The sequence below is a fragment of the Mirounga angustirostris genome, unplaced genomic scaffold (genome assembly GCF_029215605.1).
Source record: "Mirounga angustirostris isolate CCGP_5_RB_7025 unplaced genomic scaffold, mMirAng1.0.hap1 SCAF_13, whole genome shotgun sequence".
In the NCBI taxonomy this organism is placed as follows: Eukaryota; Metazoa; Chordata; class Mammalia; order Carnivora; family Phocidae; genus Mirounga; species Mirounga angustirostris.
Genome location: NW_026991721.1, coordinates 5,461,343 through 5,487,604, shown reverse-complemented (window position 1 = coordinate 5,487,604; position 26,262 = coordinate 5,461,343). Strand labels below are relative to the sequence as shown.

The window sequence follows — 26,262 nt, the reverse complement described above, 5'->3', positions numbered from 1 at the left end:
CTGAGAGAGTGAGCAAGATAGAGCACGAGTAGGGGGAAGGGCAAAGGGAGAGAGAGAAGCAAACTCCTTGCTGAGCAGGGAGCCCGAGGCTGGGCTCCTTCCCCGGACTCAGGGTTCATGACCTGAGCTGAAGGCAGACACTTAACCTACTGAGCCACCCAGGCACCACCCCTATTGTCCACCTTTTGATAATAGCCATCCTAGTGTGTGTGAAGTGGTGTCTCCTTGTGGTTTTAATTTTCATTTCCCCTAATGACTAATGATATTGAATATCTTTTCATGTGTTCATTGGCCATTTATATATTTTCTTTTTTTTTTTTTTTTTAAGTTTTATTTAAGAAATCTTTATACCTAACCTGGGGCTCGAACTCATGACTCTGAGATCAAGAATCCCAAGCTCTTTTTTTTTTTTTTTTTTGAAGATTTTATTTATTTATTTGTCAGAAAGAGAGAAGAGTTGCAGGCAGAGGGAGAAGCAGGCTCCCCACTGAGCAAGGAGTCCGATGCGGGACACGATCCCAGGACCCTGGGATCATGACCCAAGCCAAAGTCAGATGCTTTACCGATGAGCCACCCAGGCATCCTGACCCAAGCCAAAGTCAGATGCTTAACTGATGAGCCACCCAGGCATCCTGATTTGCATGCTCTTCTGACTGACCAGCCCAGCACCCCTATATATTTTCTTTATTTTATTATTTTTTAAAAGATATTTATTTCTGTGACAGAGAGAGACACAGTGAGAGAGGGAACACAAGCAGGGGGAGTGGGAGAGGGAGAAGCAGGCTTCCCACCGGGCAGGGAGCCCTATGTGGGGCTCGATCCCAGGACCCTGGGATCATGACCTGAGCCGAAGGCAGATGCTTAACGACTGAGCCACCCAGGTGCCCCCCCCCCCATATATTTTCTTTAGGGAGATATCCTTAAAGCTAAATATTGATGGTTTACTATTTGGAATCCTATTATTTAGGTTAACTCTCTTTTGTCTGATGTAAAGGAGTTTTTGCTTCATTAATTCAAATGTTTTAGTCTGTTCCTAAAGATTGTTTTAGAGAACTATTGTAGAGGGGCACCTGGGTGGCTCAGTCGGTTAAGTGTCTGCCTTCAGCTCAGGGTCCTGGGATTGAGCCCCGCATTGGGCTCTCTCCTCAGCAGGGAGCCTGCTTCTCCCTTTGTCTCTACCCCCCGGCTTGTGTTCTCTCTCGTGCGCTCTCTCTCAAATAAATAAATAAAACCTTAAAAAAAAAAAAAAAACAACTAATGTAGATACAGTTCTTTCCCCTGTGAAAACACTATATTTTGTATCCTGACCTGAAATGTCTATAAAGACAGTTGGTCCCCAATCTTTAGTGGACCTTATTTGGTTATATTTCTATTGTAAATTTATATCCCTAGGCTCAAAGAGGTAGCAGAGGTAAAATTCACAAGTAGGGAACCAGTGACTCATCAAAATTTTGTTACTCTCTGAACATTCGGAGGACATTAGCTGACCTTTAGTTGAGAGAAAGATGTATAAGGCAAGGAAAATTGATGTTTGACATAACAACTGAAGTTGAAAGTATGTGAAATTGAAGTGTGCATGTGTTTATGAGCTCTTTTAGATAGGCATGAAAAAGTACATGATTTGATCTTTATGTCCCTCTCTCCTCAGCGTGGTACCATGCGACGACGTTATGAAGATGATGGCATTTCAGATGATGAAATTGAAGGGAAAAGAACTTTTGACTTGGAAGAGAAGCTCCACACCAACAAATATAATGCAAATTTTGTTACTTTTATGGAGGGAAAAGGTCAGTATCCTTTTGGTTCAGGGGACCTATAGTCCCTTGATGTAGGAAGTTGTAGATTCTGGGAACTGTGGGCTCAGCATCTCTGCAGCTAAATATTGCCTGTTGATGTTGTGATGCTGTTTATTTTCTCTTATGACACAATGCCATTCACACACACACACATACACACACACCCCACCCTCCCCTAATCCTCCCACCCTGTGAGTCATTCCCTGCTATATGAGAAGAAACAAGCATTTATTAGGGCCAGGAGCATTGTTGGAGTTTTTCCCTGAAGGCCTTTCCCTTCTCCTCCCATCCCTTGTTTTGGGTTTAATTAAAAATAGTACAGTAAAAATTCATTTATGCATGCACCCCCTCCCCCCAAACAAAACAGAGGTGGGATTCCATATGCACCATGCAGCTTTTTTGCTCCTTGGCAAACTGACAAGGATATTATGGTATGTATGGTAGTGGACAGAATTAAATTTTTTGGCTATTAAGAGACAAGGTGATGATAATTTCTGTTTAGGATTTAGAAGATGACTCAGTTATAGTACTACCCCCCCTGTTGGTTAAATTCTGAATTTACTGTGTAAATATAGACTTAGCAAACCCCTTGAACCTTGCCTCTCAGTGTGCTTTTCCTGTATCCTAAGCGATGCTTCTTAATAACAAACATATATTGTCTAACAGAGCAAAACTATATACACAGAAACAGCAAAGACTATCTCCACCTTATTACTTAGGATCTTTTTTTATGATCCTTTCATCTTTTTCCAACTATACTTCTTGCCTTTCTAATAATTTATTATGTTTTGCTATGGTGACAGATTTTAATGTAGAGTATATCCAGCGGGGTGGCTTAAGAGACCCTCTGATTTTCAAGAATTCTGATGGACTTGGAATAAAGTAAGTATCCTTGGCCTGATTGGATATGGTTGTGAAATGACCATGTTACACCAGGGCTATAGACAATGCAGTATTGATAACCCAAAGCAGTAGATAATTGAAAATAATCCCCATTTAGATTTTAAAAGCATGTATTTTTCGGGGCGCCTGGGTGGCTCAGTTGGTTGGGCGACTGCCTTCGGCTCAGGTCATGATCCTGGAGTCCCGGGATCGAGTCCCGCATCGGGCTCCCTGCTTGGCAGGGAGTCTGCTTCTCCCTCTGACCCTCCCCCCTCTCATGTGCTCTCTCTCTCTCATTCTCTCTCTCTCAAATAAATAAATAAAATCTTTAAAAATAAATAAATAAATAAAAGCATGTATTTTTCTTCTTTTGTTACAAAAACATTTGATGGTTGTTATAGTTAAATGAGAAAATACGGTGAGCTAAAAAGAAATATCTTAAAATCTATTACCCTGAGATGTTCTTTCATATATTTATATTTATATTTAAAATATATTGTTTTATATATATTTAAAATATATTGTTAAACCTAAATGTAAGATTTATGTGTCTCAACTTAGGAGTTTTTTTGGGGGCGCCTGGGTGGCTTAGTCGTTGGGCGTCTGCCTTCAGTTCAGGTCATGATCTCAGAGTCCTGGGATCGAGCCCCGCATCGGGCTCCCTGCTCCCAGGGAAGGAAGCCTGCTTTTCCCTCTCCCGCTCCCCCTGCTTGTGTTCCCTCCCTCACTGTCTCTGTCTCTCTGTCAAATAAATAAATAAAATCTTAAAAAAAAACCAAAAAAACCCTTAGGAGTTTTTAGTACTCTAAGAAAAAACTCACACTGACTAGAGAAGGTGTGCTTCCCATTTATACTTACTGGTGTTTGTTTCGTAGGATGCCAGATCCAGACTTCACTGTGAATGATGTCAAAATGTGTGTGGGTAAGTATTAAGCTTTGTGGGCTTTGTGTCTTTTAGGCGAAGATATAAGACTTGGGACTGAGTTCTAAATTTCTGACTGAGATTTAAGACTTAGGAACATGCAAGTACATTATTTGATTGAAGTATACGACTTGAAGTAGTTTTTTGATAGAAACTACTATTAGCAACTGAGAATTTTCTCAAAGGGAGTTACAGAGTTGCTTCATTTAGTACTCATTAGGCGTAGGCATAGAACTCTTACTTCTTTCCTACCTACTGTTTTATCACTGTGTCCCTCCTTCTCTCTATGAAGAGCCTGTTCGAGGACATTTTATATCTCTGAACCAATAATGAAACTTCACTCATATCTGTGATTCTCTTCTGTTCTCTAAAAGCAGTACAGAAATGTCCTGGAAATTTTCACCAATGCTACATTTGGTAACTTGGTCAACGTTTAAAACTTTTTAAGCTGAAGCATGGAACTCTTGATCTGGGGGTTGTAGGTTTCAAGCCCCATGTTGGGTAGAGAGATTTCTTAAAATCAATCAATCTGTGTAAGCTGAGAAATAGATATATTAAAATTTCTCTTTGTCAGTGACTGGTTAACTTGTCTTTCATCTGATTTATATTTCAAAATTTAGGAAAAGAAAGCAAATTGGATCGATCTAATTAAAGAAAAAAACTTCCTGGTGTCAGTAAAGATTCAGGTCAATTTTCTGCAGACCATTTGGTGTTCAGTGTAGCCCTGAGACCCACTAGGATCCTTAGGAATTCAGACATGGTCACTCTCCTATACACATTAGAGCAGTATGGATTAAAACCTTTTGGAAATGTTTCCAGCAGGTTATGAAACAAAGGAGGTTTTTCTGATGCTTTCCTCCCAGCATTACAACTAAAGCTTTGTCCTCTATGTTGAAGTTCCAGTGCAACCTCTTGCTTTGGAAATTAAGTATTGCAGTACTGTCTCTTAGCCACTTGAGGGCCCTTTTTAGATAGCTGAATAACTTGTTTATCCAAGAGGTGAAAGTTACAGATAGCCCAGGTAGAGGAAAGTTCTCTAATTCCCTGTATTTTTCACTCCCTCACTATTTCTTTGTTATATTTCAGCTATCTGCCTGTGACTGTGTATTTTCTTTTTTTCTTTTTTAAAGATTTTATTTATTTATTTGAGAGAGAGAATGAGAGATAGAGAGCACGAGAGGGGAGAGGGTCAAAGGGAGAAGCAGACCCCCCGCTGAGCAGGGAGCCCGATGTGGGACTCGATCCTGGGACTCCAGGATCATGACCCAAGCTGAAGGCAGTCGCCCAACCAACTGAGCCACCCAGGCGCCCGTGACTGTGTATTTTCTAATATCTAGCATAATCTCTGGAGTATAGTAGGTACTCAGTAAATCTGTTGAGTAATTAAAATGTTTTCCCACTCTTCACAAAGCAGGGGCTCTCTCAGGGGACCTCAGAAAATCTTCTTGAGTACTTAAAGTCCATCATTGGACTTCTTTTCCTCATAGACCTCCAGGACAGTAATAAATTAATGGACCACCATAGCTTTTCTCTATTGGTCAGGCATTCTTATGGTTTGTGATCTGCAAATGCACTGCATCAGAATCATCTGTGGTACTTGTTAAAAATACTCTGGATTCCGTCAAAGACTTATGGTATCCAGATTTCTGAGCTATACACGTATGAGGACTTATTCAGCCACTTATTCAATCACTAGTCTCCTTTTGGATTTTTTCCCACTTCCTTCCCACTTTCCTATTTCTTCAGTAATATGTACACTGCTAATAATGATCTTTGGAACCCCTTCATAACCTTATATTTTACAAATAGACCTTTGGGTGGTGATAGATATCTTTGCCATGATTTAAAATAACAGCACTGGGGCACCTGGGTGGCTGGCTCAGTTAGTTAAATGTCTTACTCTTGGATTCAGCTCAGGTCATGATCTCATGGATTGTGAGATGGAGCCCGCATTAGGCTCCATGCTCAGTGGGGAGTCTGCTTGAAGGATTCTCTCCCTTTGCCCCTCCCGGTGCTCACTTGCGTGCACTCTTTCTCTTTTAAATAAATAAATCTTTAAAATAGAGCGGTGATTATATCTAACCTAATAGACTTAGCATAAATTTCAGCTGATGCCTAACTTTATATCCATCCAAATTGTTTGAAGTCCAGGTTTTTTTTTCTTGGATAACTAATGATTGTCAAAATGTAGTGAACAAAATATTGGTGATTGCAATAATCCATTATCACTACATGTACTTTGGCTAATCCAGTCTTCTTTTCTACCTCAAGTAAATGCTACATTTCCAGTGTCAGTTCATGTCCCATAAAGAAGAAAGCCAGTCTGTCATGTAAACTTTAGGTGATGGGGTATATTAGTTGAGAGTATAGACTCAAAACTGCCTGGTTTCAGATTTCAACTCTACTAATTACTAACTGTGTAACCTTGGACAAGTTACTTAAATATGAAGTGTTCAGAATAGTGTCTGACACATAGTACATGCTCGATAAATGTTAGCTATTATTATGATTCATTATTTTATCTAAGTGCTCTGGTACATACAGAGTCTTAGGTGCTCTGGTACCATTGGCAGAATGGAATTGCTTTTGCTTTGATACGCATTCTTGAAGGAAAGTATTCACTTACTTTTTTTTAATTGTGGTAAAATACAAATAACATAAAATTTACCATTATCATAGTTTTAAAGTGTACAGTTCAGTGGCGTTAAGTATATTCACAACGAGCAGCCATCACCAGTATTTTTTCATCACCTGAAATGGAAATATCTACTAAGTAGTCACTCCCCATTCCCTCCTCTGCACATCCTGGCAACCACTATTGTATTTTGTCTATGGATTTGCCTGTTGTGGATATTTCATATAAATGGAATCACAAAATATGTAGCTTTTTGTGTCTGTTATGTATGTATTATATTATGTTCCAGCATGTAACAGCACTTCATTCCTTTTCCGTGTTGAATAATATTCTACCATGTGGGTAAACCACATTTTGTTAATCCATTCATTTATTAATGGACATTTGGGTTGTTTCCATCCTTTGTTGTGACTAGAGCTGCTATGAACATTCATGTACAAATTCTTGTTTGAATATCTGATTTTTCTCTTTAGATACATACCTACTAGTGGAAATCACTGGGTCATATGGTCATTCTATTTTTAACTTCTTGAAGAACCACCACCCTGTTTTCCATAGCATCTGCACCACTGTACATTGTTACCAGCAAAGCCTTGATTTTCCTTGCCAGCACTTGTTATTTCCTCTTTCTTTTTTTTCTTTGACTTATGGCCATCATGGTGGGTATAAAATGGTATTTCAAGGCAATTTTGATTTAGGCATTCACATTTTCTTCCAAAATATGAAGGGTAGGTGTGGTTCATTGCCTTATATTATCAGTTGTATTTTATTGTATTCTGCCACATCTACTTTATTGTGGCCATATTCTTGTCCTTCTGTTATCTCTTATCTGTGACTAGCCTATAAACTTCTTGGAGGCAGGGGACCAGGTCTTAATACTACTTGTTATATCCATGAAGGCCAGGCATATAGTAGGTGTTTGTTAGTTTCTTACAAATTGAACAGTATTCTTAATATTCTACCAGCAGCTTTTTATTCTCTCTCTCCCTTTCTTGGCCACTAATATCTTAACTATTTTAGCTGTCCTGCCTCTCCATATCTTCTCTTAAACTGCTGCCTCTGCTTGCAATTCTCTGTTGAATCTTTCTTATTTAGCTTCTGCTTATTCTAAGGCCCAACTTAAATGACTCTTCTTCCTCCCGTTTTCCTAAAAGGTTTCTCTGGTCAGTCCAATGTTATTTAAAAAAAAAAAAAAGATATTTTCCTTTTATTTTTACTACTGTTTAATTGACACCTACTTTGTGTTAAACATTTTATTTCATTGACTAAATCCACACAGCAGCCTACAAGGTGATATTATTCCCAAGTTATAGAAGATATTAAGGTTTGGAGAAGTTTAACTTTCCCAACTATTATTAGAGCTGAAATTTAAATTTAGGTATCTTTGACTTTAAAGCTGTTGTTTTTCCCCCCCATGCTATTTTACACATTCTGCCTTTTGTTGTAGTTGTTACAGTTGGTTGAGAATCTGATATAGATCTTTATGTCCATCATGGTGTCTTTATCATTCAGCAAATATTTGTTAAATGAATGAAAAGGGGTTTATATTAGAAATGCTTAACAGGGGCGCCTGGGTGGCTCAGTCGTTAAACGTCTGCCTTCGGCTCAGGTCATGATCCCAGGGTCTTGGGATCGAGCCCCGCATCGGGCTCCCAGCTCAGCAGGAGGCCTACTTCTCCATCTCCCACTCCCCTATTGTGTTCCCTCTCAACTATATCTCTCTCTGTCAAAGAAATAAAATCTTAAAAAAAAAAAAAAAGAAAGAAAGAAATGCTTAACAGGTTTGGGAAATAACCCTTTTAAACAAAAGAATGTATCACTGTATAGTGGATCCTTTATTCAAATTGTGGGAAGGATCTAGGCCTCAAAACTACTTTAAAACAGTGTAGCTCGGTGGATAAGAGCATTGACTTGAGTTGGTCCAGGATTTTTGAGTTCTAGGATTTTTGTTCTGCAAGTTACCTAATACCTTTTTTCTCATCTGTGAAATGGAGATTTTAGTACTTAACATTTAGAATTGATGGGATTGAGTGAGATATTGAATATAAGATTCATTGCCTGACCATATAGAAATATGCCATAGGGAACTGCTTTTAATATTACCTGTTGTCTTTCCCATTCTCCGTGGTTTGATTTTCTGTTGATTATCCTCTTGAGTGACAACTCTCTGTTTATTCCTGAATATTCTAAATAAAGGACAGCTTGTTTCCTTCCACTTGTATTTTATATTCTTAATATATTTAAGGATAATAGTGGCTCAGAAGAGATGACTGATACACATCTTTCGTGGCAGGGAGCCGTCGCATGGTGGATGTCATGGATGTGAACACACAGAAAGGCATTGAAATGACCATGGCTCAGTGGACACGCTACTATGAGACCCCAGAGGAGGAGCGAGAAAAACTCTATAATGTCATCAGTCTAGAGTTCAGCCACACCAGGCTGGAGAACATGGTGCAGAGGCCCTCCACGGTTAGTCTCCGCATTTTTTCCACATTATCATTGTCACCAAGAGGGTTGTTCATATAATGGGAGAATTTACAACTTTTTATACATACCAAGATGAAATTGATGAACAAGACAATTTATTTGATAATAACCTTCATTTTTAGAAAATTCATCATTTTTAAAAATCACTTAATTTTATATAGGGAGGGGCCATTTAATTCTGATCACCAGTAACCTAATTTAAGAATAACATTGGTCTTGGAATGTAATGGAGAAGTGTCTTAAAATTCATTCTTGTGGGGGCACCTGGGTGGCTCAGTTGTTAAGCGTCTGCCTTCGGCTCAGGTCATGATCCCCGGGGTCCTGGGATCAAGTCCCGCATCGGGCTCCCTGCTCAGCGGGGAGTCTGCTTCTCCCTCTCCCTCTGCCTGCCACTCTGCCTACTTGTGCTCTCTCAGTCAAATAAATAAAATCTTTTTTTTTTTTTTTAAGATTTTATTTATTTGACACAGAGAGAGACAGCGAGAGAGGGAACACAAGCAGGGGGAGTGGGAGAGGGAGAAGCAGGCTTCCCGCAGAGCAGGGAGCCTGATGCGGGGCTCAATCCCAGGACCCTGGGGTCATGACCCGAGCCGAAGGCAGATGCTTAACAACTGAGCCACCCAGGCGCCCCTTATCATTTCTTTTAAAGTCAAGATCTTGGGTGCCTGGGTGGCTCAGTCGGTTGGTAGTTTGCCTTCAGCTCAGGTCATGATCTCAGGGTCTTGGGATCAAGCCCCACTTTGGGCTCCCTGCTCGGCGGGGAATCTGCTTCTCCCTCTCCCTCTGCCCCTCCCCACTGCTCCTTTTCCTCTGTCTCTCTCAAATAAATAAGTAAAATCTTTAAAAATAGTAATAAAAAATAAAGTCAGGATCTCGGTGTTTTATTCTATTTTCATTTAAATTATCCTAATTATACCTTTTGACTTTCAAAGTTAAAATATAATTGCTTTTATATATACACACCTATAATCAGCTTACTAGTAAGTGACATTGTTATTATCACTAAGACATTGAAATGTACAGACCAACAGGAAAATGTTCTCAGTATTTCACTATTATCTGAAGAGACAGTATATAATTTTTTGTCACTGCTTCTTGTTATTGGAGATGCTACAACTAAGTACAGAATTTCTTGGGGTGCCTGGGGGCTCAGTCACTTAAGTGTCCTACTCATTTTTAAAGATTTTTTTTTTTTTAAGATTTTATTTACTTATTTGACAGAGACACAGAGAGAGAGGGAATACAAGCAGGGGGAGTGGGAGAGGAGAAGAGAAGCAGGCTTCCCACAGAGCAGGGAGCCTGATGTTGGGCTCAATCCCAGGACCCTGGGATCACGACCTGAGCCAAAGGCAGACGCTTAACCGACTGAGCCACCTAGGTGCCCCCTTTTTTTTAAGATTTTTATTTATTTATTTGAGAAAGGGAGAGGGAGAAGCAGACTCCCCGCCTGCAGAGAGCCCGATGGGGCGCTCAATCCCAGGACCCTGAGATTATGACCTGAGTTGAAGGGAGATGCTTAACCAGCCAGGCCACCCAGGCGTCCCTTGTGTCCTACTCCTGATCTCAGCTCAAGTTTGACCTTAGGGTTGTGAGCTTAAGCCGCATGTTGGGCTCCACATTGGGCTCCATGTCCAGCCCCATATTTAAAAAAATAAAAACTGTTTTAGGTGGCTCCATTGGTTAAGCATCTGAGTCTTGATTTCAGCTCAGGTCATGATATCAGGGTTGTGAGATCAAGCCCTGCATTGGGCTCCGCATTGAGCATGGAACGTGCTTAAGATTCTCTCTCTCCTGGGGCACCTGGGTGGCTCAGTTGGTGAAGTTGGTGAAGCACGGCTCAGGCCGTGATCCCAGCGTCCGGCTCCCTGCTTAGCGGAGAGCCTTCTCCCTCTCCCTCTACCTCTCCCCCTGCTCATACTTCCTCTCTTCCTCTCTCTCCAATAAATAAATAAAATCTTAAAAAAAAAAAAAAAGATTCTCTCTCTCTCCTCCTCCCTGCCCCTCCCCACTCGCTCGCTCTCAGAAAAAGAAAATTGAATAAATGAAAAATACAGAATTTCTCATTAGGAAAACTTTATTTCCCTAAAATGATAAAAATTCTTTTTATATTATCATTTGTTTGGTCATATGGAAATACAAGAAGACAGGTGGTTAGAATTTAGCCTTGTTAGGGGTACCTAGGTGGCGAAATTGGTTAAGTTTCTGTCTCTTGGTTTTGGCTCAGGTCAGGATGTCAGGGTCGTGAGATCAAGCCCCTTGTTAGGCTCTATGTGTGGAATCTGCTTAAAAGATGGTCTCTCCCTCTCCCCCCAACATACTCCTCTCTCAAATAAATTAATATTAAAAAAAAAATTTAGTTTTATTATTAGTCAAATATGGTCCACTTAATAAAGAATAAAGGGCGCCTGGCAGACTCAGTAGGTAGAACATGCGACTCTTGATCTCGGGGTCATGAGTTCAAGCCCCACGTTGAGCATAGAGCTTGCTTTAAAAAAAAATTTTGGGGGGGGCGCCTGGGTGGCTCAGATGGTTGAGCCTCTGCCTTCAGCTCAGGTCATGATCCCAGGGTCCTGGGATCGAGTCCCACATCTGGCTCCCTGCTCAGCGGACAGCCTGCTTCTCCCTCTCCCTCTGCACCTCCCCCTGCTCATGCTCTCTCTCTCTGTATCTGTCTCAAATGAATAAAGAAAAAAAAAATTTTTTTAAATGTACAATTGAGTGGTTTAAAATAAATAAAGAATAAGGGAGGAATCGCAGTAACATTATTTATGAATTGTTTATAATATTTATAAATTAACACTGTTCATATTTTTAGAATTTCAATTTAAAAATAAAATGATTGTAGCTGTAAAAGTAAAACTTATAGGGCACCTGGGTGGCTCATTTGGTTAAGGTTTTGGCTTGATGGTGATCTCACGTTGTAGGATCGGGCCCCATGTGGGGGCTCTGTGCTTGTCCCTCTCCCTCTGCTCCTACCCCTGCTTGCATGGGTTCTCTCTCTCTGTCTCTCTCTCACTCACTCACTCGCTCTCAGATTTATAAATAAAATTTTTAAAAATAAATAAAACTATTCATACCTTTCCATTCTTAAAATTTAGAAATGTGTCATTACACTTAAAGCCTTTTTTTGTAACATTCTTGATTTATTCATTTTGTCCTTTTAATGATAAAAATGCTACGTCATTTTATAGCAGAAAAATAATGGACCATTAAATGGAGGAGTAGAACTATGAAAGGGCTCAAAAATAGAAAAAAAAATTTTTTTTTTTAAGATTTTATTTATTTATATGACAGAGAGAGACACAGCGAGAGAGGGAACACAAGCAGGGGGAGTGGGAGAGGGAGAAGCAGGCTTCCCGCCGAGCTGGGAGCCTGACATGGGGCTCGATCCCAGGACCCTGCGATCATGACCTGAGCCGAAGGCAGACGCTTAATGACTGGCCACCCAGGCGCCCCAAAAATAGAAAATTTTTTAGAGGACAGAGAACAATGCACCAGTATTTTTTAGGGACCCAAAACATAGCTGGAAAGATTGAGTGAGCTATTACCAAGGTCCCCTCCTGAAAGCAGAAAACCTTTTGATGACCTTACCATGTAAGCAATAATATGCTTATTCTGCTGGGGTATTATTTATTTATTTACGGGAGTATTTTTCCCCCCACAGTGTATCTTTCCATTTATCTAGGTCTTTCTAATATATCTCAATAATGCTTTTTCAAAAACCAACTTTATTGAGGTACAATTGACATACAATAAAGTATACTCGTTTTAAGTGTACCTTTCAGTGAGTTTGAATAAATCTCATTCGTGTAATAATCTTTCACATAAACTACATAATCTCTTGTTCCCCCTGACATTCACACCTTCAGAGTTAGCTTATTACTAGTTCGAGTGCCTGCCACATGCTGAGCACTATGCTAGTTGCTAGAGGACCTGTGGAAAATAAGGTCATTCTCATTCTCAAAGAAATAAGGTCATTCTCATTCTCAAAGAACTTAAGAGTCTCACGGGGAAGAAAGACCAGAGGATAGACATTTCTGCAGACCACAATAATGGTGAGTGCCTCAAAAGTGAATAAATACAGAGTATTGTGAGGGCAATAGGAAGGACCCCCCCTAACATAAACTGGAGGAGAATTAGGGAGAGGAAGCTCTTTGGAAGAAGTGATGGCTAAGCTTGACATGAAGGAAATAAGGAGGCAGAACGAAGACCAGAATTCCAGGCAGAAGGTGTATAAAAGTAGGTACAGGGAGAGAAAGGTGGGCAACCTTTAAGTGCCTTTTATGGGGTGTTAGCATAAAGCGGGATTATCTGGTGAGAAGAGAGAGATCGTTTTCTGCTGTCATTCCAACAGTACCTGAGAGGTAGATGAAAAGCAACATATACAATGTGCAAATTTGTTTGGTGGTGGGGAAATTAGTTCATGGAAGGCCATGAAGTTGTGTGTGTGTGTGTGTGTGTGTGTGTACAGTATATGAATAGATTAGTTCCTAGGTGTTGGACTTCTTACCACTTTGGCCCTAGTATTGATGCAGAACAGGTAGAACTGGTGATTACCTCTACTGGAGACTTGCTCTCACATAGATCAGGACATTTAGCAAAAGACCTATCCAGAGCCTAAAGGTTAACCTAAGGAAAAAAGTATGAATACCTTAACACAATATTCTCTTGGCAGTCAGACGATACCTAATAATACCAGTTAAAGAGAGGCCAGAATGAGTAACTTACTGCTGCAGGTGGGAAATTCTGGCCAAAGAAATTCAGCTTTCTCTGAATGAACAATTGATTAAAAAAATACCCATGTGTTTCTAACCTTTCCTTTCCCCCATCCAGACATAAGAGCTTGTAGTGTCTTGAGCAAGTAAGATCTTCATTATTCTTCAAAGGCTTTCCAAAGGAGAATACCAGGAGATGGGAGATGAAGAGAACATGAAAGAAAACAGAAAGTAGATTTTGTTTGAGGGAAAGAAGGAAGCTGGAGTTCATTCAGTGTTCTAGGCCCAGTGGATGCTTGGTTAAAACTGTTGGCTTCCTGAACAGAAATCCTTTAAAGTAAAGCAGCAAGTTAACCTTCATAGTTGCTCTTCAGTTCTCATGTCATTGGTGATCCCTTGTACCCACTCCCCCACAGAAATCTGAGTGTTCCATAGACGCCTGCCTCATATCATTATGCACAGATTGTATGCATTTGTGCAGGTCTGTATTGTAAGGGAAATAAATGATCAAATATAGATTTTGTTGTAAAGCTTACCAGATACATGTGTTTTATAGCCTTAAGTTAGATATTTGCAATGTCAGTATTGTACTGGATTCGTGGTTTGGCTCACATTTTAGCTACCTGAGACTGTTTCTTGGAGGTCAGTGGTGGGGTGGTACGCACATTTGAAGGTACAGGACATGCTACAATTCATTGTAAAGTGCAGATAAGTTCTTACTGCTGTCACTTCTTCTTTCAACACGTATTATTTAAAATAGATTCCGGGGCACCTGGGTGGCTCAGTTGGTTAAGCGTCTGCCTTTGGCTCAGGTCATGATGGGATCCAGCCCTGCATTGAGTCCCACAGTGGGCCCCCCTGCTCAGCGGGGAGTCTACTTTTCCCTCTCCCTTGGCCCCTCCCCACACCTGGTGTGCTCGCTCTCATGCTTTCTCTCTCTCTCAAATAAATAAATAAATCTTATTAATTAATTAATTAATTAAATTCCTAAATTCTGATAACATTATTTTTAAAAAATTTTAGCATGTATTTACATGTAATCCTCATAATATCACTCTGAGTTAATTATCCTCATTTTTACAAATGAGTTCCAGGGACTTGCATGTGATCCTGAGAAAACATGACAGACCTGGATGTTCTGATTCCTAACCTAGTAGATTCTACAGCACATTGTTGTGCAAGGCTACAAATCCCTATTGGATTTCTTTCCTTTAATTTATTTTTATTTTTATTTTTGACATCTTAGCTGCTCTAACAGTGTTACATCTTTTGATAAGTTTATGGTACCTTCCAGACAGTGCCTTTTATTGAATCAGAAAAAGACAGCTGATTATACCAGTATTGACACAGAAGAGATACTGCTGTGTTCTTTAATGACTTCATTTTGATTAGTGCTATCTTTATGGTCATGTTGATGGAACCATTAGTCTTTATTCTCACTGAATAATTATTTCTAGAATGTTTGCCTACTGACCCTGTGATTCACCAACAGATTGTTTATAATTAAATTATCGTCTTTCAGGGGTGCCTGGGTGGCTCAGTTGGTTAAGTGTCTGACTCTTGATCTCAGTTCAGGTCTTGATCTGAGGGTTATGAGTTTAAGCCCTGTGTTGGGCTCCACGCTGGGTGTGGAGCCTACATTAAAAAAAATAAATAAAATTAAATAAATAAATTGTAGTCTTTCAGTGTGTATTTTGAGAAATTCTATTTTCCTGACATTAAAATTTTCTTTAATCCCAATCCTTCCATTGAATCCTAAATGTTTCCTCCTCTTTAAAGGTGGATTTCATTGACTGGGTAGACAACATGTGGCCAAGGCATTTGAAGGAAAGTCAGACTGAATCAACAAATGCCATCTTGGAGATGCAGTACCCCAAAGTGCAGAAGTAAGTGGCTTTCCCTGCATTTCAGGTGCATTGGGAAATCAAAGTGATAGCAAGGACTGGTTCCTCCCTTCAGAGCCTTGCTTTGTGTCCTAAATGATCAAAAAGATGAATTCTTGGACACCTGGGTGGCTCATTTGGTTAAGCGGCTGCCTTCAGCTCACATCATGATCCTGGAGTCCCGGGATCGAGTCCCGCATCGGGCTCCCTGCTCGGCGGGGAGTCTGCTTCTCCCTCGGGCCCTCCCCCCCTCATGCTCTCTCTCTCTTTCTCTCTCTCAAATAAATCTTTTAAAAAAATAAATTCTTTAAACAGTAGGCTTTACAGTTCCAAAGGGAAGGGTGTATATAGTAAGTGTCATAACCATGATTACGTACTTTAAAGAAAATGTATTGTCTGGTACTATGATGACTTGAAATTGCATTCCTCTCACTGGGAATTGATTAGGCGGAAAATGGGGTGCAAAAGGGGAGAGTGTGGCATTGGGGTAGGGCAGGCTCTCTTTTTTTAATCAGTGCACTAATGCTGCTGCTTTTTTTGGGTCAGGTACTGTCTAATGAGTGTTCGAGGCTGCTATACTGATTTCCATGTGGACTTTGGTGGTACCTCTGTTTGGTATCACATCCATCAAGGGGGAAAGGTACGGTCATAGTCATGATGGGGGTTGGAATCTGAAGCTGGTTTTATGACTCTGCTTCAGTTCATGCATGCTTAATATACCCTGGAAATGAATCTACTAGGGAATTGTCCCCTATTCTAGAGAGAATCCTAGATAAGTTGATCTTCTTGGCTAGACTTCAGTAGGAATTAGTATTCATCTGGTCTGCTATCATTACACCAATATTAGCACAGTACTTAGTAAACCTCAACAGTCCTATTTTTAGATTCCCAGGACAGAATTCACCACATGAAGGTGGGGAAGTGGTTTTAGGAAGACAAGATAATTTCTCTACATGGAAGTGTAATAACGTAATAGAAGGCAACACAAAATTTGTATAGATTCACAATGATATCAGCAAATTAGAATCCAGACCACCTTTCCCTATATGAAGGTATTGATCTGAAATGTGGTCAGAGGAAGCCTTTAAGACCTCTGTAAGGATATGAATAGATTTTGAAAGATTATTCTCATTCATAAAGAACTATATTCCATCTTGTCAGATTGTTTCTGAGTGCTATGTGAGAACAGAAATCTGGGATTAATGTCAGAGGTTTATAGTATTATACTCTTATTGTTACCCTTTTGTGAGAGAAAAGGTAGAACTAGAATGAAAACAGACAATGCTTTTAAAATGTGAGGTCCTAATTTAGAACAACTGTACCTCCAAATCCAAAGTCATTTTGTTTACTTTGGTTCCATTTCAGTGATATCTCAAGTTTTGTCCTTTTGATCTTGGTTACTACCCTGGAACAAAGTGACCTAGGCCTGTCTCTTGAAGATATTATACCTAACTGTACTTCTTAGAACTATAGAGGCCAGACAGCTAGGGGCAGGTAAGGGACTTCCTAGGTAACAAACTGAATGCCCCCCTTCTCTCTCAATCCTGGATGGGTTATGGACTCTACAGTCAAACCCCTGGGAAGCTCTAATGTCATTTCAACAAGTGAAGGACAAAAAAAGATCTACTTCCTTAGGGCCTCTAGAATTTCCCAAATGGTCAGGTTCTGTAAGCTGGGAGAATTGCTTGCTGCTCTTCTACCTGTTGGCCTTAACTTTGTACCTGTTTATCAGTTGAGGGAGACGACTGGGTCATGTCAATGGCTGTTAACAGACTGAAGTTTTTTAACTCACAGGTCTTCTGGCTCATCCCCCCTACAGCCCACAACCTGGAGCTGTACGAGAATTGGCTGCTGTCAGGGAAACAGGGAGACATCTTTCTGGGTGACCGGGTGTCAGATTGCCAGCGCATTGAGCTCAAGCAGGGCTATACCTTCGTCATTCCCTCAGGTAAGCAAGATGGGGAAAAATGTGTTGTTTAGCCACTTTTTCTTTAAGAAAAAGGAATTGATGGATTATCATCAAGAATGGGTATGATTGGGTGAGCAGAAAACAATAGTGTCCTTTTCTGTCATTATGGAGTATCAGATGCTAAGAATTTGGATTTTTTTTTTTTTTTTAAAGATTTTATTTATTTATTTGACAGAGAGAGACACAGCGAGAGAGGAAACACAAGCAGGGGGAGTGGGAGAGGGAGAAGCAGGCTTCCTGCCGAGCAAGGAGCCAGATGTGGGGCTCGATCCCAGGACCCTGGGATCATGACCTAAGCTGAAGGCAGACGCTCAACGACTGAGCCACCCAGGTGCCCCAAGAATTTGGATTTTTTAAAAAGGCACTCATTTTCTACTTAAAGGGGCGCCTGGGTGGCTCAAGTCGGTTAAGTGTCTGCCTTCAGCTCAGGCCATGATCCCAGGGTCCTGCTCATTGGGGAGCCTGCCTCTCCCTCTCCCTACTCATGCTCTCTCTCTTGCACTGTGCGTTCTCTCTCTCAAATAAATAAAATCTTAAAAAAAAAAATTGCTAGTGGTGGCTTTTCAGATTTACGTGTTTGGGCCCCACATTAGCTCTAGGTAATCAGAATCTCTTAAGGATAAGACCTGGTCAGCAGGCGATATCTAACCTCCAGATAAGAGCTACCTATTCTAGGGTGCCTGGGTGGCTCAGTCGGTTAAGCGGCTGCCTTCGGCTCAGGTCATGATCCCAGGGTCCTGGGATCGAGTCCGGCATCGGGCTCCCTGCTCAGCGGGGAGCCTGCTTCTCCCTCTCCCTCTGCCTACTTGTGTTCTCTCTCTATCTCTCTGTCAAATAAATAAATAAAATCTTAAAAAAAAAAAAGAGCTACCTATTCTAAGGGATGGCTGCAAGGAGTGTAGAAATTAGTGATATTTTTATCAGGTCACTAGTTATAAATAGAGCACAGATTTTGGAGTCACAGACATGTATTAGAATTCTATGTGTTTACCTGCTAATACTATGTTGGTCAAATATTTAAATCTCTGTCACATTTTTTTGTGAGGGGTAAATGGAAATACATGTAAACTCTCTTGTACTGTGCCTTCACAGTAGGTGCTACCATAAATAGAAGCAGCATTTGTTAAACGTGCTGTATGCTAAACACTTTACATGCATTTTCTGATTTAATGCTTACTAACAACCATAAAAAGTTTAATTTTTACAGAGGATATTGGTTTTATAGAGGATATTGAGGCTACAAGAGATTAAATAACTTGACCAACCACTAAGTGGCAGAATCAGAGTAAAATGTGTGATCTAGGAGTCTTTTACTAGTTCTCTGAGAGCCGTATTATAACATGTGCTTAAGCCACTGCCCTCCACTCCCTTTCTTCTAGGCTGGATTCATGCTGTGTATACTCCTACAGACACATTAGTCTTTGGAGGCAATTTTTTGCATAGCTTCAATATCCCCATGCAGTTAAAAATATACAACATCGAAGATCGGACACGGGTAAGTAATTCTGCCTAACAACTGGATGTGAAAGAGTTGATCTCCATTTTAGACAGAGATTCATTGGTAGTTATCTCCAAACTTCCATTTTTCTCTGAGTTAAAATGCAGTGTTCACATTTCGAGGACACCGAGAAGAAAACTTTAATGAGATCTACATGCTTGGTTTGGGGGTCTCTAATTCTTTGAGGGTTTTGGTATCTTAGATTTTTTTTAGGGCTAAAAGTGGACATTTGGTAATTGATGTTTTTAATTTTTATGCTCTTAGAATAATTCGATGTAATGAGATTTATCAACTCAGGAGTCACAACTTTGAATTCATGTATCTCTCTTTACTGCGATTACTATCCACCACCCAAACTGTTGTACTTGAATAAATCAATGTGCATACTGCTTTTCCCAGCTTGGGTTCCTTGAGAGAATGAAGTCCTCTAGAAAATGATTTGTGCATCTTACTTTCTTGGTTTTCCCTGGGAGGGTATGGAGCTGATACCATTCTAGATATATAGGAAAAAAGTTAAGTTCCTTACAGTGCAGTGGATGCCCTGGCAAGAGTTGGCAAACTTTTTCTGTAAAGGATCAGATAGTGAATATTTTAGGCTTTGTGGGCCGTACAGTATCTGCTGCAAGTACTTAACTGCCTTGTAGAATGAAATACTTAAATGAATGAGCATGGCTCAAATAAAATAAAAATTTTATTTATGGACACTGAAATTTGAATTTCATATAGTTTTCCCATATAACAAAATGCTCTAATTTTAGTTGTTTTTTTTTCCAGTCATTTAAAAATGTAAAAAACCCTCTTAGCTCACAGACCTTGCAAAAATAGGCAGCAGACCAAATCCGCTTGCTGCTGTTTGCTGGCCAACCGATGTCTTAGGGAAACAGGGCTTAATTCTTTAGCAGAACCCAAATTGGTAAGGGCTGAATTACATATGATTGAGGTATAAATGGCATTGACCTTAAATAGCAATTAGAGTGTAGAATCTTTAGAGGGTATAATGTTCCCCTCTTTCTCTCAAGTAGTTCAGCAGAATAATAATAACTGTATATGAATAGAGATTAACAAATGTGGGTAAATGTTAATAGCTGGTGAATCTCGAATAATGCTGTAGGCAGTGTTTGGTACTGCTCTTAAAACTTTTTGGTGCATTTGAAAGTTTTCATTGTTAAATTTTTAAAAAATCGCAATTAGGGTGTGCCTGGGTGGCTCAGTCGGTTGAGGTTGAGCATCTGCCTTCGACTCAGGTCATGATCCCAGGGTCCTGGGATCAAGCCCCGTGTCAGGCTCCCTGCTCAGCCAGGGAGTCTGCTTCTCCCTTTGTCCCTCCCCCCGTTCATGTGCTCACACATGCTCTATCTCTCAAATAAGTAAATCTTTTTTAAAAATTACAATTAGGGGTACTCGCGTGGCTCAGTTGGTTAAGCGGCTGCCTCCGGCTGGGGTCATGATCCCTGGGTCCTAGGATCAAGCCCTGTGTGGGGCTCCCTGCTCACTGGAGAGCCTGCTTTTCCCTCTGCCTCTGCCCCTCCACCCCGCTCATGCTCTCTCTCACTCTCTCTATCTCAAACAAATAAAATCTAAAAAAATTTAAAAATCACAATTAGTGAAGAATTTACAATTTTTAGAAGGAATGGTCATTGACCTATTTATTGTGAACATGGTCAACCATTTTGGTGCCTATTTGAAACTGTATTTTGGTTAGCAGCTACCTATAATCGAACACACAAGAGTAGTATTGTTGGAGTTATAAGGATTGCCCTGTTAGAATTAAGAAGATGCAGTGCTGGCGCCAGTCGGTTAAGGGGCCAACTCTTGATTTCCGCTCAGGTCATGATCTCAGTGTCCTGGAATCAAGCCCCACGCTCAGCAGGGAATCTGCTTCAGGATTCCCTCTCCCTGTGCCTCTTCCGCACACACGCACGCTCTCTGCCCCTCTCTCTCAAATATATAAATAAATCTTTAAAAAAAAGGGGGGGTTGTCTGGGTGGCTCAGTCAGTTGAGCATCTGCCTTTGGCTCAGGTCATGATCCTGGGGTCCTGGAATTGATCCCCGCCTCGGACTCTCTGCTCAGCGGATAGCCTGCTTCTCCCTCTCCTGCTCCCGCCCCCCCCGCTTGTGCTCTCTCTGTCAAATAAATAAATAAAATCTTAAAAAGACGATGACAATCCAGTGCCCTTGTTTATTGGGGTGCCTGGGTGGCTCAGTCGGTTAGGTGTCTGCCTTTGGTTCAGGTTGTGATCTGAGGATCCTGGGATCGAGCCCCATGTCACAGAGGGAGAGAAGCTTAAAGCAGGCTCCCTGTTGAGCGTGCAGCCCCACACGGGGCTTGACCTCACAACCTGAGATCATAACCTGAGCCGGAACCAAGAGTTGGACATTTAACTGACTGTGCCACCCAAGTGCCCCTGCAGTGCTTTTAAATGCCCTTTTTTATTATTATTTTTTTTTTTACTGTCAATATTACTCAGCTCTCAACAGAGTCCCAAAGGGCTTTAGAATTTTGGGTTGTCCTGAACTTTTAATAAAGACCCTTCCAGAAAAGTGTTAATATGCGTAAAAGGTAAGCAGAGAGGCCTGTGTATTGTGTTTAATTTGGGGGGACCTAGTATATATTAATTGTTGTGGTTCCCCCCACACACCTTACTAAAAGTAAATTAATAGGATCTTTTTAAAAACAAACTTTTATTTATGTATTTTTACGTAGGCTCTAGGCTCACTGTGGGGCTTGAACTCATGACCCTGAGATCAAGAATTGCATGCTCTACCGACTGAGCCAGCCAGGTGCCCCTAATTTGACTTTAAAATAAAGGAGGAAAAACCTCTTAGTTGTTAAAACTGTAGTCACTTATGAAACCCAGATTCAAAGCCTAGCTCCTCTGAATTGGAAACCTAATGAAAAGTATATGCCTCTCCTGCCTAGAAAAGTAATCTCATTCCACAGTCATGCTCTGTGACCTGGTGAAGGGTTTTGAAAAGGGCCTTCCATCCAGATCTCCTTGATTCAGGAATACTGCCTGACATGGAGCTTTGAAAAGGAGATTAAAACGTTCTCAGTTGCATATTCAAAACAATCTATAAGTATTGTTGGGCTTCTCCTTTTGAAAGCTGTCCTCTAAAAGAAGACAGCAAAATATATAGGGTAGTCCCCATTGTTGGTCTTCCTCACTGATTAATCCATGCTGATTTGCCTTTGTTTCGACTATGCTAGATCTGAAGGGCAGTTCTTTTTGTTATTATTCAGCTGGAATGATTTTATGCTGCTTCTGGAGAGAATGGAAGGAACTAAAGGCAGTGGCTGATTAGGCCGAGTGGAGCAGCAATCTAATTTGTGGACCTGCCATTGGGGCAGACTGCAAATTACTGTACAGACCAGCGGAGAGCTGATGGTGGGAAAACGCGCAATCTTATGTCCTAGACTAGACATAGCTTGAGAATGAGTATCTCTAATCATACTTTCATAGATAAGGACATAATAAAAACATATAACTTCATCTCGTGTCCTCTTGCCCATTAGATTCTTTGTCTCATGGTCTTCTGATTCAGATTAAAACTGTAGTAAAGGTAGGACTGCTTGGCAGGCCTTTGTATCCTAAGAACCCTGAAACAATTTTCTCAAGTATGTTGTGTCTTACTCTAACACTTCACTCTCTGTCCCAAAACTTACTTTTGATGCTTTCCCAAGACACCTTCTTGGTGGTTCTGAAATACCTTTTAATTTTAGTGGTTGTTTCCCAAGACCAATTTTTAGGTTGACAGATCCACTTAGGTTCTTGTTCCAAATGCCTCCCTAGGTGTTGACTACAGTGTTTTTCCTGGCTTAATTTTTTCAGTGATTCAGTTTATCTTACTCTCTTTCCTTGAAAATTGTTATCAGCTTGTTTTTCCCATTATTTTGTTCCCACGTAGGTTCCAAATAAGTTCCGTTATCCATTCTACTATGAGATGTGTTGGTACGTGTTGGAGCGCTATGTGTACTGCATAACAAACCGCTCCCACCTAACTAAGGAATTTCAAAAAGAGTCCCTCAGTATGGGTAAGTGTTCTGCATGAACATGAATTTACCCGCTTGGAACTACCAAATTCATTCATTGGAGTTGAACACTGGTTACAGCTGATCTCCTACCCAGACATGAATTACTAGGCAACATGAAATATCTGGATCTCCTCTTTGTTTGAATTTTTAATACTTAGCTCCTTAAGAAAGATGATCACTTGTCTACTCTGTTTTATTATATACAGAATGGTCTTTGGCACAGTAAAAACTAAAACTTCGTCATGCTATCTCTTACTATATTCCAGGCACTTTACTAAGCAGTTTATATACATTAAGTTCTAATTATTACCTGTGAGGTAGGTATTATTATCCTCACTTTACAAATGGTGACATTAAGTTTCAAGGAGATTAAAAAACTTGTCCATGATCTTATAGCTAGTAAGTGTGAAAGTACAGTTTGAATCAAGTTGGTAAGACTCTAAAATCTATATCCTTAACCTCTGTGCTTTAATGTTTCCCCAACTTATATCAAGAGAAGTATTTTATTGGATGGCAAAATACTTTTAGTTACACATTTTTAGGCTGTTTCATGCCCTAAGGTGTAAAGGAGCCAACACTGTAATATCCTATGGTCACATCTTTCATGGAATCTTCAATCTCAGCCAGATATTTTTTTTGCTTCAGCATTATCCTTTGAGGATAGTTTATATTCTTGTTTGAAAATAAAATGATCACCCAGTACATTAAAGCAGGATACAGAATTGTATATGCAGCATAATCCCAGTGCAATCATAGTCATGCACATACACATAGAAAAAGATGGAAGGGTGCCTGGATGGTTCAATCAGTTAAGCACCTGCCTTCTGATCAGGTTGTGCTCTCAGGGTCCTGGGATCCAGCCCTGCAGTGGGCTCCCTGCTCAGCGGGGAGTCTGCTTCTCTCTCTCCCTCTGTCCCTCCTCCCACTCCCCTCTTTCTCTCAAATAAATAAATAGAATCTTTAAAAAGAAAAAAAAAAGATGGAAAGAAAGTACATCAGCTGTTGAGTTGTTACTCAAGGACGGAGGGGTAAGGGATGACTTTTTTACTTCTTTGCACCATCCTACATTTTCTAAATTATTAACAGTAAACATATTACTTGTTTTCCCCCTTTGGATTGGTTAGGTAATTTTTATACTTTAAGTTTTTATTCAAATTCCAGTTAGTTAACGTGCAGTGTAATATTAGTTTCAGGTGGACAATATAGTGATTCAGCTCTTCCATACAGCACCTGGTGCTCATCACAACAAGGACACTCCTTAATTCCCATCACCTATTTTCCCCATCCCCCCACCTACCACCCCTCTGGTAACCATCAGTTTGTTCTGTATAGTTGAGAGTCTGTTTCTTATATTGCTTTCATGATAAAGGACCAGTGAACATTTAACAATTTTTCTTTCATTAAAACTTTTGACTCTCAAAATCTTTTAAAAAATACTTGTTTTGTTTTGTTAGCCATATTGATAGGATTTCAATTCCAAAGTTTAATTTTATGACCAAAACTTTCAACAAAAGCAAATGTGCTTTGTACTATCTGCTTCTTAAAAAGTTAATGAAGGGTGGCTCAGTTGGCTAAGCATCTGCCTTCAGCTCAGGTCATGATCCTAGGATCGAGCCCCACCTCAGGCTCTTTGCTCAGTGGGGAGCCTGCTTCTCCCTCTCCCTCTGCCTGCCGCTCCCCCTGCTTGTGCTCTCTCTCTGTCAAATAAGTAAAATGAAATAAAAAATTCATGAAATCATAACCTCAAATTTCAGTTTGGACTTGAAACTAATTTACAGCCATTTTCAGCTGACTTATTTCTAGCACACAGTTCACAGACCCTTCCTAATCTTTTGAAAAATCAGTTGATCATTACCTTAGTTGTCCCACTAACTCAGGATCCTATTCTTACCTGTAACTGTGGGCAAATAGGTTGGGATAAAGAGAGACCATTTAAAAATATCACAGCTTTGTCATTTATAACCTCAGAGTCCCTCCCATGCTGCCTATTTCTCTTGTTGATCTCGTGGGTCGAGTGTCATGTCCTTACTATATTCTTTCTTTTCATTGGCAGATTTGGAGTTAAATGGGTTGGAATCTGGAAATGGGGATGAAGAAGCAGTGGATCGAGAACCGAGGCGCCTGAGCAATAGGCGTTCTGTCCTCACTAGCCCTGTAGCCAATGGGGTCAACCTGGATTATGACGGACTGGGCAAAACCTGCCGAAGTCTTCCAAGTCTGAAGAAAACCTTGTCAGGGGATTCATCCTCTGACTCTAGCCGGGGCTCTCACAATGGCCAAGTGTGGGATCCCCAGTGTAGTCCCCGAAAGGACAGACAGGTGCATCTGACCCATTTTGAGCTTGAAGGCCTCCGCTGTCTTGTAGATAAGTTGGAGTCTCTGCCACTGCACAAGAAATGTGTCCCCACAGGGATAGAAGATGAAGATGCTCTTATTGCTGACGTGAAGGTAAGGGTTGGTTATGTTGTATAATAGCCACTGATCTGGCTCGGGCAGGCAGTTTCTCAGTTCTTAGAAAGTACAGGAATTCTGGACAATCTGGTCCATTCAGAAAGAAGTTAATACACATGCGTGCACATGCGTGCACAGTGTTTAAATTCCTAAAGTGAGGTTAGGTCCCTGCTGGGAAAATACTGACATTTGTATGTTCAGTTAGAACTTAAATTTAGACCTAAAAACACAGCTTTCAGATTCATTCTAAAAATAAAGGAGAGCCTAAGAATTAGTATTAGGAAATATTATTTAAACAAGTTACCCGCAGATAAAGCCTGTTTCAGAATAAAAGTGGCCGATAACAATCTCTAGTAGTCTCACCCCAAGCAGATAAGAAAGAAGTTTTTCTCTTTCTTGAGTAGGTGTCACATATTTAGTTTCATTTTTATCTACTATTAAGATTTAAATTTTTAAAAATCATTGGGACAGCTTCTGAGAAAGTGTCATTGTAAACATAATCTGTCCTGTGGCGCCTGGCTGGCTCTGCCAGTGGAGCATGCGACTCTTGATCTCAGGGTAGTGAGGTCAATCCCCACGTTGGGCATAGAGATTAAAAAATAATAATAATAAAAATAACCTATCCGATTGCTGTATCAGGATTGCTATCATTTGCTATAACAAATATATTGTTATATATTTTTCTACTTTTTCAAGAGGTCTCCCAGTATTAGTAATTTCCAGAGAGTCTGTCCCACCCTTCATGTATTAGTCTCAAAGAAATGAGCTTACTTTTCAGGAATCCAGATAACAGCTGTCTAAATTGGAGGAAGTTCTCTTAAGTCTTTCCTCACAAATAACCATTACCATGAACACCAAAAATTATAAAGCTGGGAATATCAGTTTTCTTTTCTTTTTCTTTTTTTTTTTTTTTTAGAATTTTTTTTTTTTTAAGATTTTATTTATTTATTTGACAGAGGGAGACACAGCAAGAGAGGGAACACAAGC

At 40.3% G+C, this 26,262-nt stretch overlaps 1 protein-coding gene across 6 annotated transcripts in view; it reads left to right on the top strand.

Moving 5' to 3' along the window:
• KDM2A (lysine demethylase 2A) overlaps positions 1 to 26,262 on the top strand; it is a 114,481-nt gene that overhangs the window by 65,285 nt on the left and 22,934 nt on the right. For all 6 annotated transcript variants that reach the window (XM_045893197.3, XM_064576107.1, XM_064576109.1 and 3 more), the window contains 10 exons: positions 1,649 to 1,787; positions 2,600 to 2,678; positions 3,554 to 3,600; positions 8,529 to 8,707; positions 15,220 to 15,326; positions 15,870 to 15,963; positions 17,118 to 17,271; positions 18,672 to 18,787; positions 22,698 to 22,824; positions 24,878 to 25,272. In XM_045893197.3, coding sequence (XP_045749153.1) covers positions 1,649 to 1,787; positions 2,600 to 2,678; positions 3,554 to 3,600; positions 8,529 to 8,707; positions 15,220 to 15,326; positions 15,870 to 15,963; positions 17,118 to 17,271; positions 18,672 to 18,787; positions 22,698 to 22,824; positions 24,878 to 25,272 — 1,437 coding nt within the window. The remainder of the gene's footprint in view (positions 1 to 1,648; positions 1,788 to 2,599; positions 2,679 to 3,553; positions 3,601 to 8,528; positions 8,708 to 15,219; positions 15,327 to 15,869; positions 15,964 to 17,117; positions 17,272 to 18,671; positions 18,788 to 22,697; positions 22,825 to 24,877; positions 25,273 to 26,262) is intronic.